The sequence below is a fragment of the Macrosteles quadrilineatus genome, unplaced genomic scaffold (assembly GCF_028750875.1).
Source record: "Macrosteles quadrilineatus isolate MER2022 unplaced genomic scaffold, UCM_ALF_1.0 Scaffold_8__2_contigs__length_117827958, whole genome shotgun sequence".
Lineage (NCBI taxonomy): Eukaryota > Metazoa > Arthropoda > Insecta > Hemiptera > Cicadellidae > Macrosteles > Macrosteles quadrilineatus.
In genome coordinates this window covers 7902507-7923154 of record NW_026542601.1, presented here as the reverse complement: position 1 = coordinate 7923154, position 20648 = coordinate 7902507, and the positions used below count along the sequence as shown (strand labels likewise).

Here is a 20648-nt window from a genome sequence, read left to right as displayed (position 1 = left end):
GTTAAAGCTGAAGCTAGTTTTTTCTGTTGTGTGATAAAAAAATGATTACGAGGCAACATCGATTTTTTAATTCGTTTTATTCGTAAAAAAAAAATACTGTAGAACGAAATTGTCGGTAGAGGTAGCATTAAAATGGCACCATGTGTTTGTGCAGCTGTTGATCGACGTTTATGCGATTAACAGTATTTGTAACTCACAAGCAAAATACTATCATTAGTTGCTGAACAAGTTGTGAAGAAATTCATGGAAACTGGATTCAAGAATGGAAATCGTATATGTATTGATTCTAACTGTAAGTACTTTCATCCCGAGTTGCAATATTCTCATTATTTCCTTGTGTCTAGTTTATTTATTTTCTAGTTTTCTAGAGTATTTTTTAGGTTTTGAGTTTGGTTTTTGTACGGCAATGGATTTTTACAGACTGTGGTTGATCACCTATTTTGGGGAATAGAGTTGCGAGTTCCAATTAATTTTAAACTTAGAAATTTTATTTATATTCCGGAAGAAATCCACACTAACACATGATTGTATAACATTAAAATTAAATAAAAATAGTTTATTCAAAGTATATTTCGCTGAAAACTGAGGTTTTGCAGGCTCCAGATAGTTTTTAAGTTTGAGACCAAGTCGAGATTGAACGATTGAAAGCTGCAAAACCATTTCGGTCCGTGGTACGAATGCCATTTTAACCACACTGTACCCTATACAACTAGTCATCAGAATAATAATAAACGCTAACAGTCAACACAACTACAGCTTAAAGATTGTGTGAAGAAATATTTTAGGAATAGGAAAAATAATAAATAGTTGCTAGGCAGCGGTGACAATAAAACAAGTCTATTGTAATGCTATGAACACTGATTGTTTATTTATTTATTTCCAACGACAGCAGCCAATTTACAAAGACAATCATGATGGTAGAATACAACAAAATAGGTCACAATTTTAGTAAACCACAGTTTTACAAGAGAAGTTTTAACATAGTCTATTCTATACAAAATAGGATTGTTTATTTAATATGCATGTTTTAAGAAAGTAAGCCAATAGTTGATTTTCGGCCCTAGGGATGTAAAAACCATCTCGGCCCCAAAATGACTATGACAGCTGGCACGGACACGTAGCCATCTATGGAATTATTAAGCTTGAGTTATCTATGTAGGCCTACGTTGCTTTTGGCCTACAATAAAAGTTTTAAAAACGGCTAAAACATCGTAGTGTAGTGAAAAATATTTATCTTCTTTCTTATCACTTGTTTGTAGGGCTTGATGACATGAGGTGAAACACAAAGTGATTATTGCAATTAGATTAGTTATTATGACGATGATTGACGAAGATAAAAATTACATAAGCCACTCACTAGATCAAATTAAACTAAAATAATAATACTGTTACTGATTAGGTGATTAGGTTAGTGATATTATAAGTGTAGTTAAATCATGTAATATTACATGGTTTTGGACTAAACTTAAAGTCACTTTTCGTTGGCCGGAATACAGTTAGCCACAATTTAAGTAAACCACAGTTTTACAAGAGAAGTTTTAACATAGTCTATTCTATACTAAATTACTAACGTTTAAACATTCACGGCATGGCAACATTGCCGAAATACATATTATTAACCAAGATGTAATTTTCGAAACTTTTACAGTATATATATATATATATATATATAGGATGAGCAACTCTAAACCTTTATGTTGCATCAGATATCGTATGAGAACTTTACATAATTTGCCTTAAAATATTTGCAGGTATACTAATTCGTTTTGTTATTATTACAGGTATTTGGTGCTTTTATTTTGCCAGCTGTAAAAGCTATTGTGAGGAATATTTTAATATACGTGTAGAAGTAATTCATCCCTTACCTGTATGGTGGCTACTTACTAGACTAAGATGTTTGAATGAATGAATGAATGAACGAATGAATTGCTTTATTTTTACACTTAATAATACAATCGTCAAAACCGTATGTTTGGTTGGCACATCTGAATATTAATATGAAACACAATTCTGATATAAAAATTAAACAAATTCTAATAAGTTCCTCACACAAACTAATAAAACACCTCATTATATCCATGTTATAGCAATTCAAAGAAAGCATACATAAAGTTTATTTGTTTGATTTACGGTTTTATTGTTAATAGGTATAATAGATTTATGTGGCAATAAATTATATAAAAATATCAATGAATATTCAATATAGAAAATATGTTGATTATTTGCTTGAATTGTGAAGGAAAATACAACATTCTTCAACTTGATTAATTCGTAATTTAATTTTCTTATTAATTTCTACCTCTTTTCCCACCCCTCTCTCATAAAGTCTGCATATTTACGCCAATCCCTACCATTAATTTATTTGATGTATTCTTCCTAATTCATGTTTTGTTTTTCAAACCAGTACTCTATAATATTTTTAAAAATAGGGCAAAAGGCAATAAAATGAAAACAGTTCCGAATCATCGCAGTTTGCACAAATCAATTGTTTGTGGTTCAAATCAACTATGCTCGGACCTTAACTACTCATGAAATAAGACTGGGAAATCATTTATACATTAAACAACCCTATATATTTATATGACCTCGTACTTACTTGTTTGTTGTAAATTATTTATCTACTTCTTTCAGTTGCTGTATATTAGCCCTTACCTAAAGTAAGTTACAATTTCCATTTTTTTACGTTTGTACTACCTTTACATGAGTAGAGAGAACATTTTTATTTAAATAAGTTATTCAAGGAAAAAAACCGAAAAACTGAAAACCGACAACCGAGTATATAAAAATTTGAACGAATACACCATTTTGGTCTCTATGGACATCAAATTGGAAAATTAAATCGGTCCCAGGCCTAAGTCTTACCGTGCCACCTACGGCAATAGCTACTTCCCTATAGGAAAATTCCCTAATAGGTGCGAGAGCTTTACAATCTGTACATTTTTACATTGAGTCAAATGACACTGCAACTCAATGAAGTAAAAAAAAAAAAAATACTTTAACCAATTTTACTGACCTGATATTATCCAATTAGAAGTTTACAAGTCCCTAAAAATTTTAAAGTAATGGAATCAACAAACTTAACACTTATTGGTGTTCTGTAAAAGAGTAAATTGTATTTAACCTAAATATTGTTTCAGAATAAAGACTATAAAATTAGCACCGTAAACTCTGAAGTCGTTGATGGGTTTACCGGAGGACTCCACTGGGATGGTGAACACAATCGTCTCTACTGGCTAGAAATGGGTTACGATGATGACCCGATGTGTATCGTCTGCTACAATCCAGACACAGGGGTGACCTTCAAGGCTACAATAGGCAGGGATCCAATTGCAATACAATCTGATTACTTACTGCATTAATAATAGCACTGTAACGTTATAGTCCTCGCCACCCTAAGTTGAGGCAGCCCAAGGCCGCACTAGATATACGCCGTGCGGCCTTGGGCTGCCTCAACTTAGGGTGGGAGGACTATAACACATAGAATGGTGCAACATTATAAGACAAATGTATTTTATTTCAATTCAAAGCACTTATACATTATTGTTTTTCAATATTATTTGTGGAAACATTGAAAAGAATGCTAAGCTAACACAGCAAACTAAAAATAGAAAATAAAAAATAAAATAATCCTGATACACCAGAAAAAAATTCAAAATTAAAGAGGTTTGGTTTTCATCATATAGCTTCAACCCTTCATATTATGAAGGCATGACCATGATTTACCACCATTTGTAGTACCATTATTTTACTACAATTATTATAGAACAACTATAATACTATTACAAATTATAAAGTACTATTCAATCCTGTTCCATTACTGCTACCAAAACTGAACTGATTTGTAATTTCTTTACTATATAGTTGCTTTGTTTCTGCAATATAGTTATTTTAACGCCAAAAGTCCCTTTTACCGAACATTGAAAAAAATCCTCCACTGTATTTTAAGACTATTCTAACACAAATTCAATACAAACAGGAGGCAAGCTGAGACCTTTGTCCATGGCTATTCGAGTGGAAGGGACACAGGACATGTTCCTTATAGGAGTGGGAGGTGCTCTGGCTTTGATTCGGTGGGATTGTACAAGTAACAGAGATATCAATCCTGTAGAGGTATTTCACTTGGAAAATGGTAAGCGATTTAATGATGGCAAAGCGGATTCTTCAGGACGTCTTTGGGCTGGTAAGTTGGCAATTAAACCGAATGCAAGGTCATGAGTGAGAATGTGGGGGGCTGGATGTGTTTTGTTTTGGGTAACACATTTTTGAGGGGAATGCTTGTTTTTTAATGTCTCCTAGGCCTTATTTCGTCCTGTTCTCCAGTATTATGCACGACAACTTGTTATGTATGTTAAGATAAAAAACCATGTTAGAAAATAGTTACCTTGATCCAGTTTAAAATTAGAATACCCTCACCACAGCAAGGTTTGCTGTGGTGAGGGTATTCTAATTTTATACTGGATCAAGCAATCATCCACAGCAAACCTGCAGACTAAGCGAATTTCTATTTACCCGGCTGGATTTCTACTGTAATATTACCTTAAAACTGTCAGATTTATTTTCTATTTGAAAACCATTAACTTTAACGAGTATTTAGGTTTGCTGCTACAGGGAGGTAATGGGGTGTTTCTAATTAGTTTGAAGCAAACTAAAAATTTTTACTCATTCTCTATAAGAATAACCATGTGAATTTTAAATTATAATTTTTTTTAATTTCTCCATAATTTCTTTGCAACCGTACAAAACACTTCAAGATACTAAATTATTTGTTTTTTAAGTTCTTAAAAATGGTTTTGAGCGATTTTGGAAAACTGTTTTTGTTACTGATTATTTAATTCTAAAATTTGGTAAAAGATTGGGTTTCTTGAAAAAATTGGGCTATTTAAAATATGATTAGGATTTTTTTTTGATTTCTTCGTATATAAAATATTCTTCAGTTGAATCCATTCAATTTCCTTTGTTTATAACTTTTAGAATTTTGATGTTTTTTTTTTTTAATTCATGTAAAAAAATATTACATTAGTAATATGTTACATTATATTAGCTAGTCGATAAAAGGGTGTTCAGCAAAGTTTGTTTTCAGGGATGTTCTGTTGTTACTCTCAAAAGCTTGAATGTGCTCTTTGAATTTAGATGTAAAAGAACGTCCTGTCTGACCAATGTAGAAGTGTTCACAATCAATGCAGCTAATTTTGTAAATGCCGTTCTTTATTTGTATTAATGCTATTTGTTATCATATTTAAAGCGTTATTTTTTCATAAATATTTATAGATATACAAATATGTAATATATATGAATCCGAACAGATGGTTTTTTGGCCTCTAGGGTGTAACAAAATTGTGTCGATTGGGGTAAATTTGAAACGATTGGTTGTAACTGATTGAAACTGGTGGGGTGTGTCTGAGGAATAATGGAAGAGTGGTATGGATAGATGAGGGTTGGGACCTGAAAATATATAATGAAATAACTATAAGGTTGAGGAATTGGGAATAGCTGTAACTGTATTTTAAAGGGAAGGTTTTACCCTGAGGTTGATCGTGCAGTGAACACCCTAAGCAAGCTTTGGATGAGCTGTGATTAACTAATTTATAACATGAAAACCTTATTACTAAATCACTACCTGAAAATGTAAGAATTACGTTGACATGAATAATAATGTACTGTGGAATATGAAGTTTGATTAAAGTAATGTAATTTGGGAATAAATTACTCGTATTAACAGCAGAGAATAATTGAACAATTTAGAACCATGTGAATTTGTTACTTTGATTCAACAAGCTGAATGCCGGTGCCTCTTAAGAAGAACCGACATTTTAAATTGTAAAACTACATCCAAAAGATCCTGGTTTCTCCCCGGCAACCCCTAACTAAACATTAACTATATCATGTTGCTAATTCTGACAACCTAATAATTACTACTTATATTTAAATACTTTGACTAAATTATATTGAGAGAAGTCGCACAGATCTTGATGGACGTTACACGGCTAAGAAGGGACGTGAGAGATTTGTTTTAGACATTTGTCATTTTGCTGTCATTGTTGCGTTTGGCAATGTGATTTCAGCCAGTATGTTCTGCTTGCGTGCCGACCACATATATAAAACGGTGACGCGCAAGGCACAGGGGACATCAAAACGACAAAGTAAATCGGTCCCAGGTATACCATAAGACCTACGATAATAGCTTATTCCCTATGGAAATTCCCTAAAAAAATTTGATAAAAAATAACTATGAAATATTACGATTTAAGCTGTAAAATGGGGTAGAATAAGGCCAAAACAGTCATGTTCGCATCATTATACATTAATGGTTTTTATTGATCAGGTACATTGAAACCAGGGTCCAGCCCACGTTGGTATGACTATAGATTTGCATCTATCAACAAAATTGACGAAGGGAAACAATTAAAACGAATGTTCTTTATGAAGGAGATGATGAACGGTATGGAATGGAGTTTGGACGACAATACTATATTCTTTATGGATTCTTGGAACCATATTATATACAAGTTTAACTATGATAGAAAAAAAGATGAACTAGGTATGTAAATCATGTCTACTTAGTGTACAAATTATAGTTTGTAGGTTTTTTGGGGACTTTTTAGAGAGAGGTGGGAAAAATGCATTTACGCACACAGTTGGCGAGCCTGTAGTGTGGGGCTACAACGGGTTTAAGGCCCAAAGACTACCCACTAAAAACCTTCTCTACTCTTCGGACACTAGCCTGAGAACCCTAGTCGCAACTAGGCCGAGTTTGCCTACGCCCGAAGGGCTTAAACTGTGTCTAGCAGTTCATTTCTTACACGACTAATTAGACTGCGAGCCGATCTAAATAGTTCTTTTTAACTTGAAGGATATTCCGGAAAAAATCCGACCAGCAGTTTTAGTTGTCCCCCCCTCCAATGGTTTGTAGTTGCATTTAACCCAAAATGTACTAAAACAGGAATATTTTTCCACAACTAAGATATAAATAAATTGTATTTTACTTATTTTAACTTTCAAAAAATTAAACTTTAACTTACTTATTCTAGCTGGCTTAATAGTTACTCTAGCTTACTGACAAAATAGGCAGTTGAGGATCAAGTACAATAAAACACTATGATAAACCTAAGTTTTATTCTCTAAAGGTCTATTACAATTTATCATCGCTCCTTCAAAACTATGCAAATTTATGTTTACCACCAGCAACGTCAGATGGTGTTCCTGAAAATGATGAACATCAAACCAGCAGCACTCCTTGCGATCAACCTCGTTCCTTCGTGTCACCACGTCGGTCGACCAGAACAAAGCTGTTACCTAAGAAATTTGCTGCGTATAAAATTTACTAGAGCGGAGGAATGTGGTGATATTCTAAGTACTGTACAAAATGTCAGCTGACATTCTTAATGTTTTAGTAGGTTTGTTTATTTATTCTGTTTTGCTTAATAAAACCTAAGTTTAATTATCTAAAGGTTTATTACAACCTAAAATTAATGTGGACCATTGTTTAAATGGGTAACTGAATTGAAAAAAATATTGTGTCTTAGGAAAATCGAGATGGGCCTGGTACACCCTATACGAATCTACAGCTGAAACACCTGAATACATTTCTGGTTATGGACTGACCATCGACAATGAAGGGCAGCTGTGGATCCCTGGCAACGGTCTGGGGACGGTAAGGTCTAAGGGAAGGTTTAAGGTCTTATTAACTTTTGATTTTTTTATGGAGTTTTCTTGATTACAATCTAATTACTTTCATTACAAAACGTTAAATATTTTTCATATTTTGCAAATCTTTTTATGGAAAAGGGTATTTAAAATGTATATTTCACTATCCACAATATAATGTCATTTACCACCCTCAATCTAATCTGCCTACATAAGCATATTAGTTTTAAACTAAAATTAACAAATAAATATTATAGGTAAAATAAATATTGTAATGGACGCTATGCAATTATTCGTAACATATCGACCCACAGGACCGTGGAATATGCCGATACAAGCATATGACAATCATAAACAAAATTTGATACATTTGAAGTTTGGGATAAATTGTGTGATGTATATATAGAATTTATATTCATTTATTCGAACGAAGTGTTTTTTACCTCTGGGGACCTCAAAACAAAAAGGTAAATTGGTCCCAGTCCAGGTCTTACCATGAAACCTACGGTAATAGCTTATTCCCTACATGGAAAGTTTACTAAAAGCCGAAAAAACTAATTAGCTTTGTAATACCTTTGATTACTCTATGGTTGATTAATTGATCAGCTGACTGTTAAAATAAGATTGTTTTTCATTTCTGTACTTTGTTGTTGTTCTGAAGTTTAACAAAATACAACGAAATTTAAAAATGTTATTAAAATATATCCATGGACAAGCAAGCTACAACAGTTTATTTATTCTCCATAAGATTAATATTGCAATATTAAATTTAAATTTTTTTTTATTATCTCCGTAGCCGTTAGGCATACAACAATGCTTCAGTATACTAAATTATTTGTTTATTTGAGCTTTACAAAATGGTTTGGAAAGAAATTGCAACTCGTTCGAATAAATGTAAAGTTTCATCAAAATCAGATCATTGTATTCATAAGTCCCAGAAACTAATTGTTAAACTTATAATATAGAAAATTCAATTGTCTAAAACATTGACGTTACATATTTTTCGCTAAAACGCACCAAAACGGAGATATAGGCGGAAATCTCTTGAAATTACCGATTTTTTCGATTTTTCCAATATGGTGGTTAGGTGGGCGCGGAGGGGGGGATAATTTTGCTACTTACCTACTTACACACCTAGAAACATATAACAAATTTAGAACTACCGGACCGTTTGTAAGTTAACCCCCCTATTTATGTCTCTATATACTGGATTACAATGGGAAAGTCAGAATCTGTGGCGACTTCAAATGAACTATAAACCCTTTCATCGGTTCTGTGCAACATCCCCTACTACGTTTTGAAATTATCATGATGAAATTACAAGGTGGCAATGAGTTCACTGTACTGGACTGACATATGGATCAGATGGACACACTCTATCCAAGCGACTTCAAACTCTCCTTTTTAATACAGGACCACGCCACACCAAACTACCGAAAAAACACCATCTGAAATGTTGTACGGTCGACAACTGAGGTGCAAACTCAGTACTCTTAAACCAGATGTGAATGCAAACATCGATGAAGCTTTGGTAAGACAGACAAAGAATCACGACGTACATGCAAAGTGGAGAGGGTTTCAACCAGGCGATCCAGTGTGGGTAAAACAACAAAACTATCAGTGTGAAGAAGAATTCTGAGAAGGAATGGTCCAGTATCATAAAGGGTGCGCCAAAAAACCTCACGGTTTTTGTTTCGTAATAAGTCAGTTGTTATACTAGCAAGAGACATCATTGTTGTAGTGAACGATTGCTTATGTTATGCCATTTTTACGTTATGTTTGGTAAAACATCACTTCGTCGAAAGAAAGTTACTGTCTAGTGTGATGTGGCACGGTTTGGAGTCATCGGACCATATGTTCTTGAGGACGAAAGTGGGAACTTCCCCTATCACTGTAAACTCGGAACGCTATGTGGAAATACTGAGGGGGTTTTTGGTTCCACAATTGCAAATGTTAGGAGAGATACACATGACCAACACATGGTTTCAACAGGACGGCGCAATTTGCCATATAGCCAATTATTCAATGACAGTTTTGCGTGAACTCTTTCCCGGTAAAGTGATCTCTTGGTTTGGTGATGTGCCGTGGTCAGCTCGATCCCCAGACTTAATTTCGTGTGACTGTTTGCTATGGGGATACTTAAAAAGCAAAGTGTTTGTTTCGAAATTTCGAACCATAACTGAACTCAAGCAGTGTATCCGAGAAGAGATTGTTTCTATTCATCAGGCGAAGGTGACTGCAAATATGCAAAAAAATGGGAAGCCTGCGTTTAGGAGAAGGACATCACCTAAGTGATATAATTTTTCATAAGTGAAAATGGCATAGTAGTGTGTACAATATAACATTATTTAATATATAAAATTGTATTTTTTTCTTCAGTTTTTTAGTGTTAAAAACTGTCCGGTTATTTTGGCGCACCCTGTATATTGTAAGTCAAGAAGGAAGGGAATATCGGCGGCACGCCGACAAACTAAGAAGCAGACGTAACTAAGAAGCATAGGTATTATTCGAAAAGAGGAGCATGCGAGTTTTTGAAAGTGAGAAGATGTGCAATGTCTTTGATTACTCTATGGTTATTTACTGTTAAAACAAGTTAGTTTTTTATTTCTGTTATTTTTTTGTCGTTCCGAAGTTTAACAAAATACAACGTTTGTTTAATGCTCTTACAATTTTATATTTTATTAGTGAATATACAGACTTCAAAATCTTAACTTATGTTACTAGCTTATTTAGGGGCCTTATACACTACAATTTAGAATTAAAAATGTTAGAGAAAAATACTGCAGTATAAGCAAAGCTACCAAGCAAATTGAGTAACCTTTTATCTGTTCGTGCTTTTAAAAAAGATCTTTACGATTTTGTTAATTTTACAAGTTGTTAAATCGTAGATTGGTCTTTATAATCTTATAGATAATAAAAAAAATCATTTAACAAAATATCAACCACGATTATATTGCAGTTGGATACTTAAATTATTTAATTAATGTTTCAGGTGTTTCGAATTAATCATGAGCAATTGGGTCCGAATCCACTGGTATCCTTGAAGGCGGCAGAGATAACAATACCCGAAACCATGTGGCCGACGTCTGTGTGTTTTGGCGGCAAAGACCTCGACATTCTTTTTGTAACAACCTCTCGTTTCGATTGGTCAAAGGTTCTCAAAAATAAAAAAGAATATCCAAACGCAAGTACTACGGATTACCCAAAATCTGGATATACGTTTATGATAACTGGGCTTGGAGTGACAGGAGCGAGACCCAGCAGACCCGTCAAAATACCAGATGATATGCTGAAGAAATGCTGCTAGGAGAAAGGGAATTTAAACTGACCATTATAAAAAAAACAGAATACATAAAACATACTCAGACAAAAATTCGTCAATGATATACCTTTAAGTCTGTTTTCTAGGGGTTTGGGTAACTATAATGCAATTTTCCATATGCCTCTTAAAATATGCCTCTTAGAAAGATTTTCCTCGATAATTATGAAAATCGAATTCCTTCTTTTAGTTGAGTATTGGAATTTACAGTCCATAGCTTTTAATTAGAAAAATGTAAATTTATACGTGTATTGCTAGGCATTTTCGTCTCATTAATGAGCGATCTTAGTCCAACCTTGAGTTAAATTGATTATTAACACGGGTTATTTAATGAAAGGATTAAATAAGTAAATAGTAAGTAAATCGTAAATAGGGCCGAAAATGGGGTTTTGCCGGTTTGAGATCATTTGATAAGTTGGAGGCGAAGTCAAGAACTTAAAAAAACCGAAAGCTGCAAAACCCTTTTAGCCCTTGGTACGAACGATTTTTTCACCAAACTATTAAAAATGATCGAGAAAAAATATACAAAAAAGGGCACTAACAGTCAAGACATCTGCAACTTTAAGGTTATGTGAAGAAATATTTATAGGAATCAGTAAAATTAATAATTAGCTGCTAAGCAGAGGTGACAATAAAACAAGAATATTGCAATGCATATGGATACAGCTTGTGTATTAAGTAATATACATTAATGATTTAAGTAAATAAGCTAACAACTGATTTTTGGCCCTATGGCTGCAAAAAACTTTCTCGGTCTCCAAATGGCAGCTGGCGTGGAAAAGCAATACGTAGCTTTCAGCCTCCAATTAACGTTTGAAAAACGGCTAAAAACATCGTAGTGTAATGAAATAGTTATTTGTGCAACTAGTGAGAAAAGTGAGCAATTGACTCACTCGAGAGAAATCCTTACTCACGAGCCGTAGGCGAGTGAGGAATTGTTTCTCGAGTGAGGCAATCGTACTTTAGAACTCGAGTTGCACATTATACTTTTCCTACAGTTACCATAAAACAAATAAATTGGTGAAGAAACATAACCTATTTTTACACAGAAGTGAACTTTTAATATAACAGTTAATGTGAAGTGACAAATACAACAGTACAACAGCTGACCAGCTGATTTACAGCCAGTGCTGCCAAACGTATTTCACGCGCATACGACGTTGCCTGCATGTTACGCGCTCACTATTTCGTGCCTTCACGTTGCAAATCTGGAGTGAGACAAAGTAATTTGAGTGAGACAATGTTAACATTGTCTCACTGATGAGCGAATTGGCCACTTTGTTTTCTCAAATCAGTGAGAGAACATGAACATTGTTAGGTAACTGTAGGAAAAGAGAATTTATTTCTGCATTCTTGATGTTTATTTATTGACGAAAAACTCCATTCTACATGTGCATACAAAGTTGGCAAAATGCTACATTTCAGACTTTTGCAGTAATCTCTAACGTTAGGTTCATAAGCTTGACTTCTATTTTATGGACAAACTAGAGCTCGCCCCGTGGTCGAAAACTCCACCAACATTATGCATTGTACAAACTTCTCTATTTTCACCAAAAAAAGGTAAAAGGTTTTAATTTAAAAATTATTTTTTGTACTTATGTTTTAGCGTATTTTGATTTATGAGAAGATTCTGCCTATCAACAGGCAAATATCTTTCTAACAGTATGCGTAGATTTTCCCTACGATGCACAGTCGCTGAGAAAAAAGGTTTTCAATAACATGCTTGTCTATTAATATATAGAATTAGCCCCATGTTAAATCTCCATAAGAAAAGTTGAATTTCCATTTGTGACTCAATTAACATAAATATTCTCAAAATACAAATAAAACCTGCACATATAGGACCGACAACCTTTCTTTTGGTACAACCCGCGCATAAGTTGGTCCAGTAGTATGGTCAGGTTGGCTGTCGTAAGCTTTAAGTAAAAATAATTTTCTACTTGCGGAGTCCTTAAAACGTGTGTTTCTTGAGAGCGAAGTCAAGGTAGTGGTGAGCTCTTGAATTGGAAGTGTAACAAATGTGCCTATTGGTATTCGAGGCCTCACCAAACTAGAATCGATGACGAGGCAATCTATTATATTAAAACATCCCTAACACCTTGCATCAGTTTACATGTTCCGTTATAAAGACCTTCTCGATATTAAATAATATCAGCTATTTGTGAGGTATAGTAATGTTAACTTAGTTTTTTTGACTTAAAATCAATAACAATTTATTGAGTTAAATATATCCAATAACCACCCCCTATCTTTTATTAATAAGAAAACGAAAAATTTAAAATTTTTAGTTTTCAAAGTTATTTACTATGTTTCAACGCATCTTTAAAATGTGAATAGTCATTACAGTCCTATCCTTCCTAATATTTTTGCGTGTTTCATTTTTACTGTTATAAATTTAGAACGTAATCTTTCTTGTGCTATTTCCCACCAAAACACAATCCCTTAACATGTTTTCTCCATAATTTTTTTCATCTAAAGATGTATAGGATTATTAATTTAATGTTTACTAATACAAATTTCTATTTCTAACACTCACTAAACCTTAGGTTTAAGAAGCGGCGCCTTTTAATCATTTTTTAAACGTATGGGTAGTTAATTTTAACATCTACCCAACTCCAAGTGACGTTAATACCACATGTGTTCATCGGATAAGCGGTTCAAGTTTAGCAAGTTCAGTTTTGTGGTCTTGTCACGGAAGTTCTGCAAGTAAACAGCCATTCATTGCCAAGTTGATAACATTTCGGTTGGCTACAGATATCGTGATCCTAGAGCCTTACGTAGACAAAGTGGTTGTAATGCTATTAGATTAATTATTTTCATTTACGAATTCATAAAAATACGAAACAAAAGACACAACAAATCACAATAATATAATCCATCATATGTAAGCAATTCATAAAAAAAATTTGAACTCCAAATTTAAATTTTTCACTGTAGCACAGTTTTTGACCCCTAATAGTATAAACAAACAGATAAATAAATAAATGAGTAAATAACTAAAAAGGATTTTATGTACACCACTGATTTACGTCTTGACTCACGCAACAACTCGACAAAGTACTATTATTTAACAACACACTACCAACAATAAACTATACAGGTTAAACATAAAAACCAAAAATAATGCGTAATCTGTGAATAATGATAATAGCATAAAAAGTAATGAAGAAGTAAATAATCAATACACAATGCAATTCACAATCACATTACAGTAAATATTAGTTTTACAAATTGATTCAAGTCAGAACAACTTAACCAACCAAACAAAATTGTTATAACTTGGATAACGAAGTACCAACACAAAGTCATATACCTGTAATATCAAAGATTAAAAAAAAACATATGTATGAACACTGTAATAATTACAAGAGTGATCAATTATCATACAGATAGAATGTAGGGATAGAATAATATTTTGTATTCAAAACTTACTGTGACCATTGAACAGAGGTTTAAGGATATTCGATATTTTATTTTAGAGATAAAAATTTAAACGATTAGGTCCCGGAAAATTGGATTGGTTTCTTATCTTGCAGTACTTTTTTTTCCTAAAATGGACTACCTAACCTTATGTTATTGAAGAAATTTAATAATAATAGTATTTGTTGTAAAACATACAATACCTGAAAAACTACTGAATCTCATCCTCTCTTTAAATAATCATTTCTGACCAATTAATGTCACCTCTTCAGCAACCACAGTAATTCAAAATACTAGTTTTGTAAAATGAAATATGTTACTTATTATATTGCAGTAATAACAGCAGTTTTTAATACTGGATTTAAAGTTTAATACTAGTCTAAATTAGGTCTTTTTCCCAGTAGGTAGTTGATGATACGTATAAGATACACGTAAAACAAAATTTTGGACTTAAGTGTATTTAAAATAGTATTAGTACAAAAAAATAAGTGGAAACGTAAAACTTTGTAGGTGTTTTTTTAAATAGACAATCATACAAAATTTTCTGAATAAGTGTATTTCAGTTTTTGTAAGGCAAATTATTATTTGAACTCATGTTTTTATTTTAATTAGACTCGTTTTTGCATATATTTTGTAAAATGGTCTTGTTTGAAATACGCAAACCATCCAGGTATTTGATTCATAATTTAATCATCAATATGTAGGTAAGAAGCGTCAATATGACTGAGAAAGCAGCTGTGACTTAAGACCTACTTTGGTACAGACCAAACTTGATGTTATCTGCCCAAACTTGCATAGAAACTTGCAGTTCGGTCCCACGACTTTGCAGTTAGTTGAGACTCACAGAACTTGTATCAACACTCAAACTATTGCAAACTAAAATAGATTCCATTTTAGCACCACTTTGTGCTATTAGTTACTTTAATATAGTTTGCCTTTGAGTTTTTTTTTTATGGCTGATTTACTTTTTGTTTATTGATTCAGCTTTTGCTTACCAAAACATTGCTTTAAATACCCATTGGAAGTTGTCTGTTAAATAACCATCAATGAGATCGAATTAAATTACTAAACAACAAAAAAACAATAATTCCCTGAAATCACGTTTTAATTATACATTTTGAATTGCTTTTCTTCTAATTGTTTTTAACTATTCTGCGAAAACCAATCAGCATACAAGTTTGAAATAACAGATACTGTTTGTTTTCAATTGTTTTACCTACGACCGTTTTTTAAAGTAGCCGTTTCAGTACAGTTCTTAGAATTGAAAAGTATCTCATAACATCATTGTTTACTTTCATAACAGCATAGTTTTACTCATAACAACACGGGTAACTGACCAATGAGGTTTAAGGATTGAGAGAGGAGAAGTAAAATTGTAATGTTCAAAATTCAACTAATCAGCTGTTCAGGCCAATTTAATTGTTGATTGGTGCAATTAAGGTCGATTCACACATATCAGTTCAGTCACAGTTCCGATACAGTCCAGTTACAGGTCAGTCTCAGTTGCATCCGCATTTTCCCAGTCAATTGTCCGTCAGTTGGTTTCAGTCAGTCATCCGTCTCTAGCCTACCGCACACGAGAGACTTTTTGTCGGCCGACTGTTGGCCATCTGTCTGGCTGGAGCCGGGTGGACAACCCGAAAAGTCGTCAAGACTGTTTGGTCGTTGACTATGGGTGCACACACGACACGACTGTTTAGTCGTCTTTCGAGTGTTAAAAGGATGTATATGACAGAAACCGCTGTCATACGTGCGTTACTGAAAAGATTTCGTGCAAGAAAACTTAGGAGAAAATACTGGGTGCATCCAATTTATAGTCCGAGAACCTTGAAAGGCCAGATTTACCTCTATACTCGGATTTGAGGAAATATCCGGACAAATTTTTCATGTACTCATGAATGAAGGTTGAATTTTTTGACCAATTGTTAATACCCCGGCTTCAAATACCTCATCCCATAACTTTTAGGTAATAAGCTGTAACCGTAGTTCTCGTGGTGAGACCTGGCCCCGGGACCGATTTAACTTTTCGTTTTGATGTCCCCAGAGGCCAAAAACACCATCCGTTCAAATTCACTCACACATATATATTTGTCCGTTAGCACGATAACTCGAAAAAAATCATCCGATTTTGATGAATTTTGGTACAAACGTGGAAACCTACATGTATTTTATTCGAATGAGTTCGCAAACCAGCATGACTATGGGGACGGGGCTTATGGGGGGTTTTATCAGGTAAAAATAGGGGTTTCCCATTTTTTTACGATAAAAACAAAAGATTCCGCAATTTCTTTAGAAAACATTTTGCAGAGCTTGAAAAACAAATAATTTAGCATGCTAATTGTTATCATAATGGTTACTGGGAAATTCCAAAATATTTAAAGTTAAAATTTTCATGTCAATTATATGTAGAACAAGTAAACTGTTGTAGTTTTTGCTTGTTTATGGATGTATTTTGATAAAACTTGGCAAACCTATTTATTTTATACTCAGCTATTAATGTTTTACTAAAACACACCCTGAATACCCTCCCTGTAGCAGCAATACTAGGTACTCGTTTATCCTAATTTTATTGAAATAGATTAAATAAAAAATTAAATCAGGCAAATCGGAATTCACTTAGTCTGCAGGTTTGCTATAGCGGGTGTATTTTTTTATTATGGCCAAATACTCTTTCAAAGTCTTTTTATAAAGAGGGGACCGTGCCTCAACTTCATCGATAAGTTTATCAACTTTCTCGTCCCTCAAAACACTTGCACTGGTGGTTGTCGAAGCCATAATAATAACAAGAACACACAAATAATAATACTTATCATAATAACAATAATAATACACATGATTACAACGCACTCGACTGTCAGACAGACAGACTTTTTAGTCGTCAGTGTGCGCGTTCAAACTTATCTCCATGCCTTTATCAATAAGACACGACAGTTGAGTCGGGGAGCAGTCGGCGGGAAAATCGGTCAGCACCAAACTGCCCCGACAGTCTGCAGACAGTCTGCCGACTGTCTTGCTGCGGTCGGCCCGTGTGCGCGCTCAGATTTACCACTATGGGGCCGACTTTGACTCCCGACTACGACTAAATAGTCGGCCGACAAAAAGTCTCTCGTGTGCGGTAGGCCTAATATTTACAGTAATTTACAGTCAAAAATGTTAAATTATAAACCTATATTCTGTCAAATTATCATTGTCTATCTTGTTGGTTGTTACAAACAGTACTCAAAATATAAACACAACCATTTAAATAACAATAACACTATTTTCTAACCTCAAACAGTTCCATCAGGCGTCCGAACAATCCAAAAGTATCGGTGGAAAGAAATCTGAAATTAACTGACGGATGCCGGTAGAGCGACTGACGGGACTGCAACGGATAAGTGTAGATAGCGCAATAGAAAATCCATTAAAGAATATTTTTGTTTACTGTGACGTGCCTGAAGTGACTGGACTGTGACGTTCCGTAACTGATGTGTGTGAATCGACCTTTAGTGTGTTTCGTTACATCACTGTCAGTGGCAATGAGAGGTTATAAACGAAAACATAACCTCTTTTAGAAATTATGAATAGTGATTTTTAGTAATTAAAACAATGTCGTAGGTAAAGTAGTGTACGCAACTCGCGTAAATAGTGTTAACGACACTCGTAGAAGTTTTCGTTAAATTTTCTACTCGTGTCGTTAACACTATCTTTACGCAATCGTTGCGTAAACTACTATTAATGCTTATGTAAACCAGTAAATCTTTTACTAAACGCGCCTGACTCTTTGTAAACTAACTTTATTTCAGTGGAAAGTATAGGCTAAATAAAAATAAGTTATTATTTTAATTACGACCTAAGTAAATTTTAACTTTAATCAAACGAACGTTAGTGCAGTACACTTAAACAATAAATAACTACGTTCATAAGGGAATCAGCTCAAATGTTTATGAAAAACTGCTTTATCAGTGTTTTTGGACACGAAAATGTTTATTTCTCTTTCATTATATCAAGTGTATATCAAAGTAATTATAAATGTGTAACACACTATCACACAGCGTGTAAGAACGTGTGTATACAGTGGTTTCTGAAGGTTTTGAAATAACATAATAAGCTATGAATATGAGTATATTTCTTCAGTTTCTAGCCAAAATTTATGATAACTCTTCTAACTGCATACCACCAAACATCCATAGGAGTTTAAATTTAAGGTTAGTTTTTATTATGAGTTATACTGCAATTACCAAGTTATGATAAATAAGTCAATAAATCGATTGGCTCAAACATATCATATTTTCACTGATAAATTGACAATTTATTCTTTTACTTAAAACGCTTAAATTTTAATATGTTATATGAAGATATAAATTCGCTATTATTGAAAATAATCTGTGAAAAGTGTAAGATAAATGCTTCTTTGCTAATACAAACACTATTGATTCAATCGTATAGTATGGTTTTCCATAAATCTTAAGATCTTAAAACTTTAAATTATTGTAAAAGATTACATGTAGGTGGATTAATCTTCAGGTGAAAAATTACAAATTCATGTAATTTCTTATGGACTTACCTTCCTCGTAGTGTATAATCATAATACTAAATTTCCAAAATATCCCAAAAGCACTTTAACCACTAAACAAAACTATTCTCCACTGCAATTACATTGACAAAGTAGCACATAACAATGGTAGCTGGACGTTATTTTATTTTTGGTATAGAGTGTGTGGTAAGTGGAGGGAAACTTACTTTACTTATTACTTTTTTATTTACTAACTCTTTCTCCATAAGAAAACCATTCACAGGTATAAATAAATTTTAAAATAAATACTTCCCCAATATTTTTGTAATCTTTGGCCTTTTCATTCACTTTTGAAACTGTATTTTTCAGTGTCTTGTCCAGTGTTTTATTATACAAAGATACTCTGGGGGTATCATAAATTAACGATCCGGTTCAATATAACCTAAGCTTTACCTTCATAATCCTATTTAACTTTAAGATGTCTTGTCTGCCTTTCGCAAGAACTACCAAGTTGATGCAGCCTACATTGATATGGCAAAAGCCTTCGACAAGGTCGACCATACAATTCTTGTGTCTAAGTTGCTGGGCTACGGAGTGGCTGAACCTCTTTTGTCATGGATTTCTAGTTATCTTCAAAAACGTTCTCTTGTCGTGAGGATTGGTTCTACCACTTCCACTCAGTTCTCACCTTCTTCAGGAGTTCCACAAGGTTCTTTGCTGGGACCTTGCCTCTTCAATGTTTTTGTCAATGACCTACTAGACAATTTAACTGTAAAGGCCTTACAATTTGCTGACGACCTGAAGATTTTCACTACTGTGTCTACACCAGAAGACTCTCAAGAAATTCAAAATAGCCTTTCTGAAATTGAGGATTGGTGTGTCAGGAATAACATGTCTGTAAATCCCAGTAAGTGCTCTTGTATAACCTATCACCGCATCAAATCCCCAGTCATGTACGTATACTCCATTTCTGGTACATCCATTCCACGGTCCCAGTGTATAAAAGACCTAGGCGTTATTTTTTCCAGCGACATGGGATTTTCTGGGCATATAGATCACATCAGTAACAAAGCAAACAAGATGCTTGGTTTCATAGCAAGATTCTCCAGAGGCATCGACAACCCTTCTGCTCTTCGCTCTCTGTATTGTTCCCTTGTGAGACAGCTAGTGGAATATGCAAGTCCCGTGTGGTCGCCTTACACTGTTGGCAATAGGACGAGACTGGAGGCTCTACAAAGGCGTTTTCTTCGTTTGGTTGGTGTCCGGCTGGGTTTTGCCTATCTTGATGTGCCTGTGGAGGAACTGTCCAGCAATCTGAACTTGTCACCTCTTGCCCTGCGACGTGACGTGGCTGATGTTATTCTTCTCTGGAAGATAGTCAATGGTCACATGAACTGTCCAGATCTCCTAGCTGAAATCGACCTCAGAGTGCCTACAAACACAAGATCTCGAGATCTGCTGGGTCGAAGATACCACTCAACCAACTTCGACTTCAACAGTCCTTTCGCAAGGTTTACTCGCCTGGGAAATCGAGTTGCGTCTGGGTGTGACCTGTTTTTCGATGGACTTCAGCAGGTTCGTCGGCAGGCCTCCTCTCTTCTTCTTTCTGGGAAAGACTAGTAATTAATTTATTGTTGTTTGTTAATCTTTATTTTCTGTTGTTGCTATGTTAGAGTATTTATTGTTGTTTGTTAATCTTATTTTTTTGTTGTTGTTACGCTTTGGATATTTATAACCTGTTATATCTTTGTTAACTTATATTTATCATCA

General features: G+C 34.0%; 1 protein-coding gene across 1 annotated transcript; it reads left to right on the top strand.

The window, feature by feature from the left end:
- Positions 1–228: 228 nt before the first annotated feature.
- On the top strand, positions 229–11006 carry LOC128999542 (regucalcin-like). Its single transcript, XM_054426112.1, has 6 exons — positions 229–292; positions 3138–3315; positions 3977–4180; positions 6323–6538; positions 7524–7651; positions 10637–11006. The coding sequence occupies exons 1-6, from the start codon at positions 263–265 to the stop codon at positions 10949–10951; spliced, it is 1071 nt and encodes a 356-aa protein (XP_054282087.1). The 5' UTR covers positions 229–262; the 3' UTR covers positions 10952–11006.
- The last annotated feature ends 9642 nt before the right edge of the window (positions 11007–20648 follow it).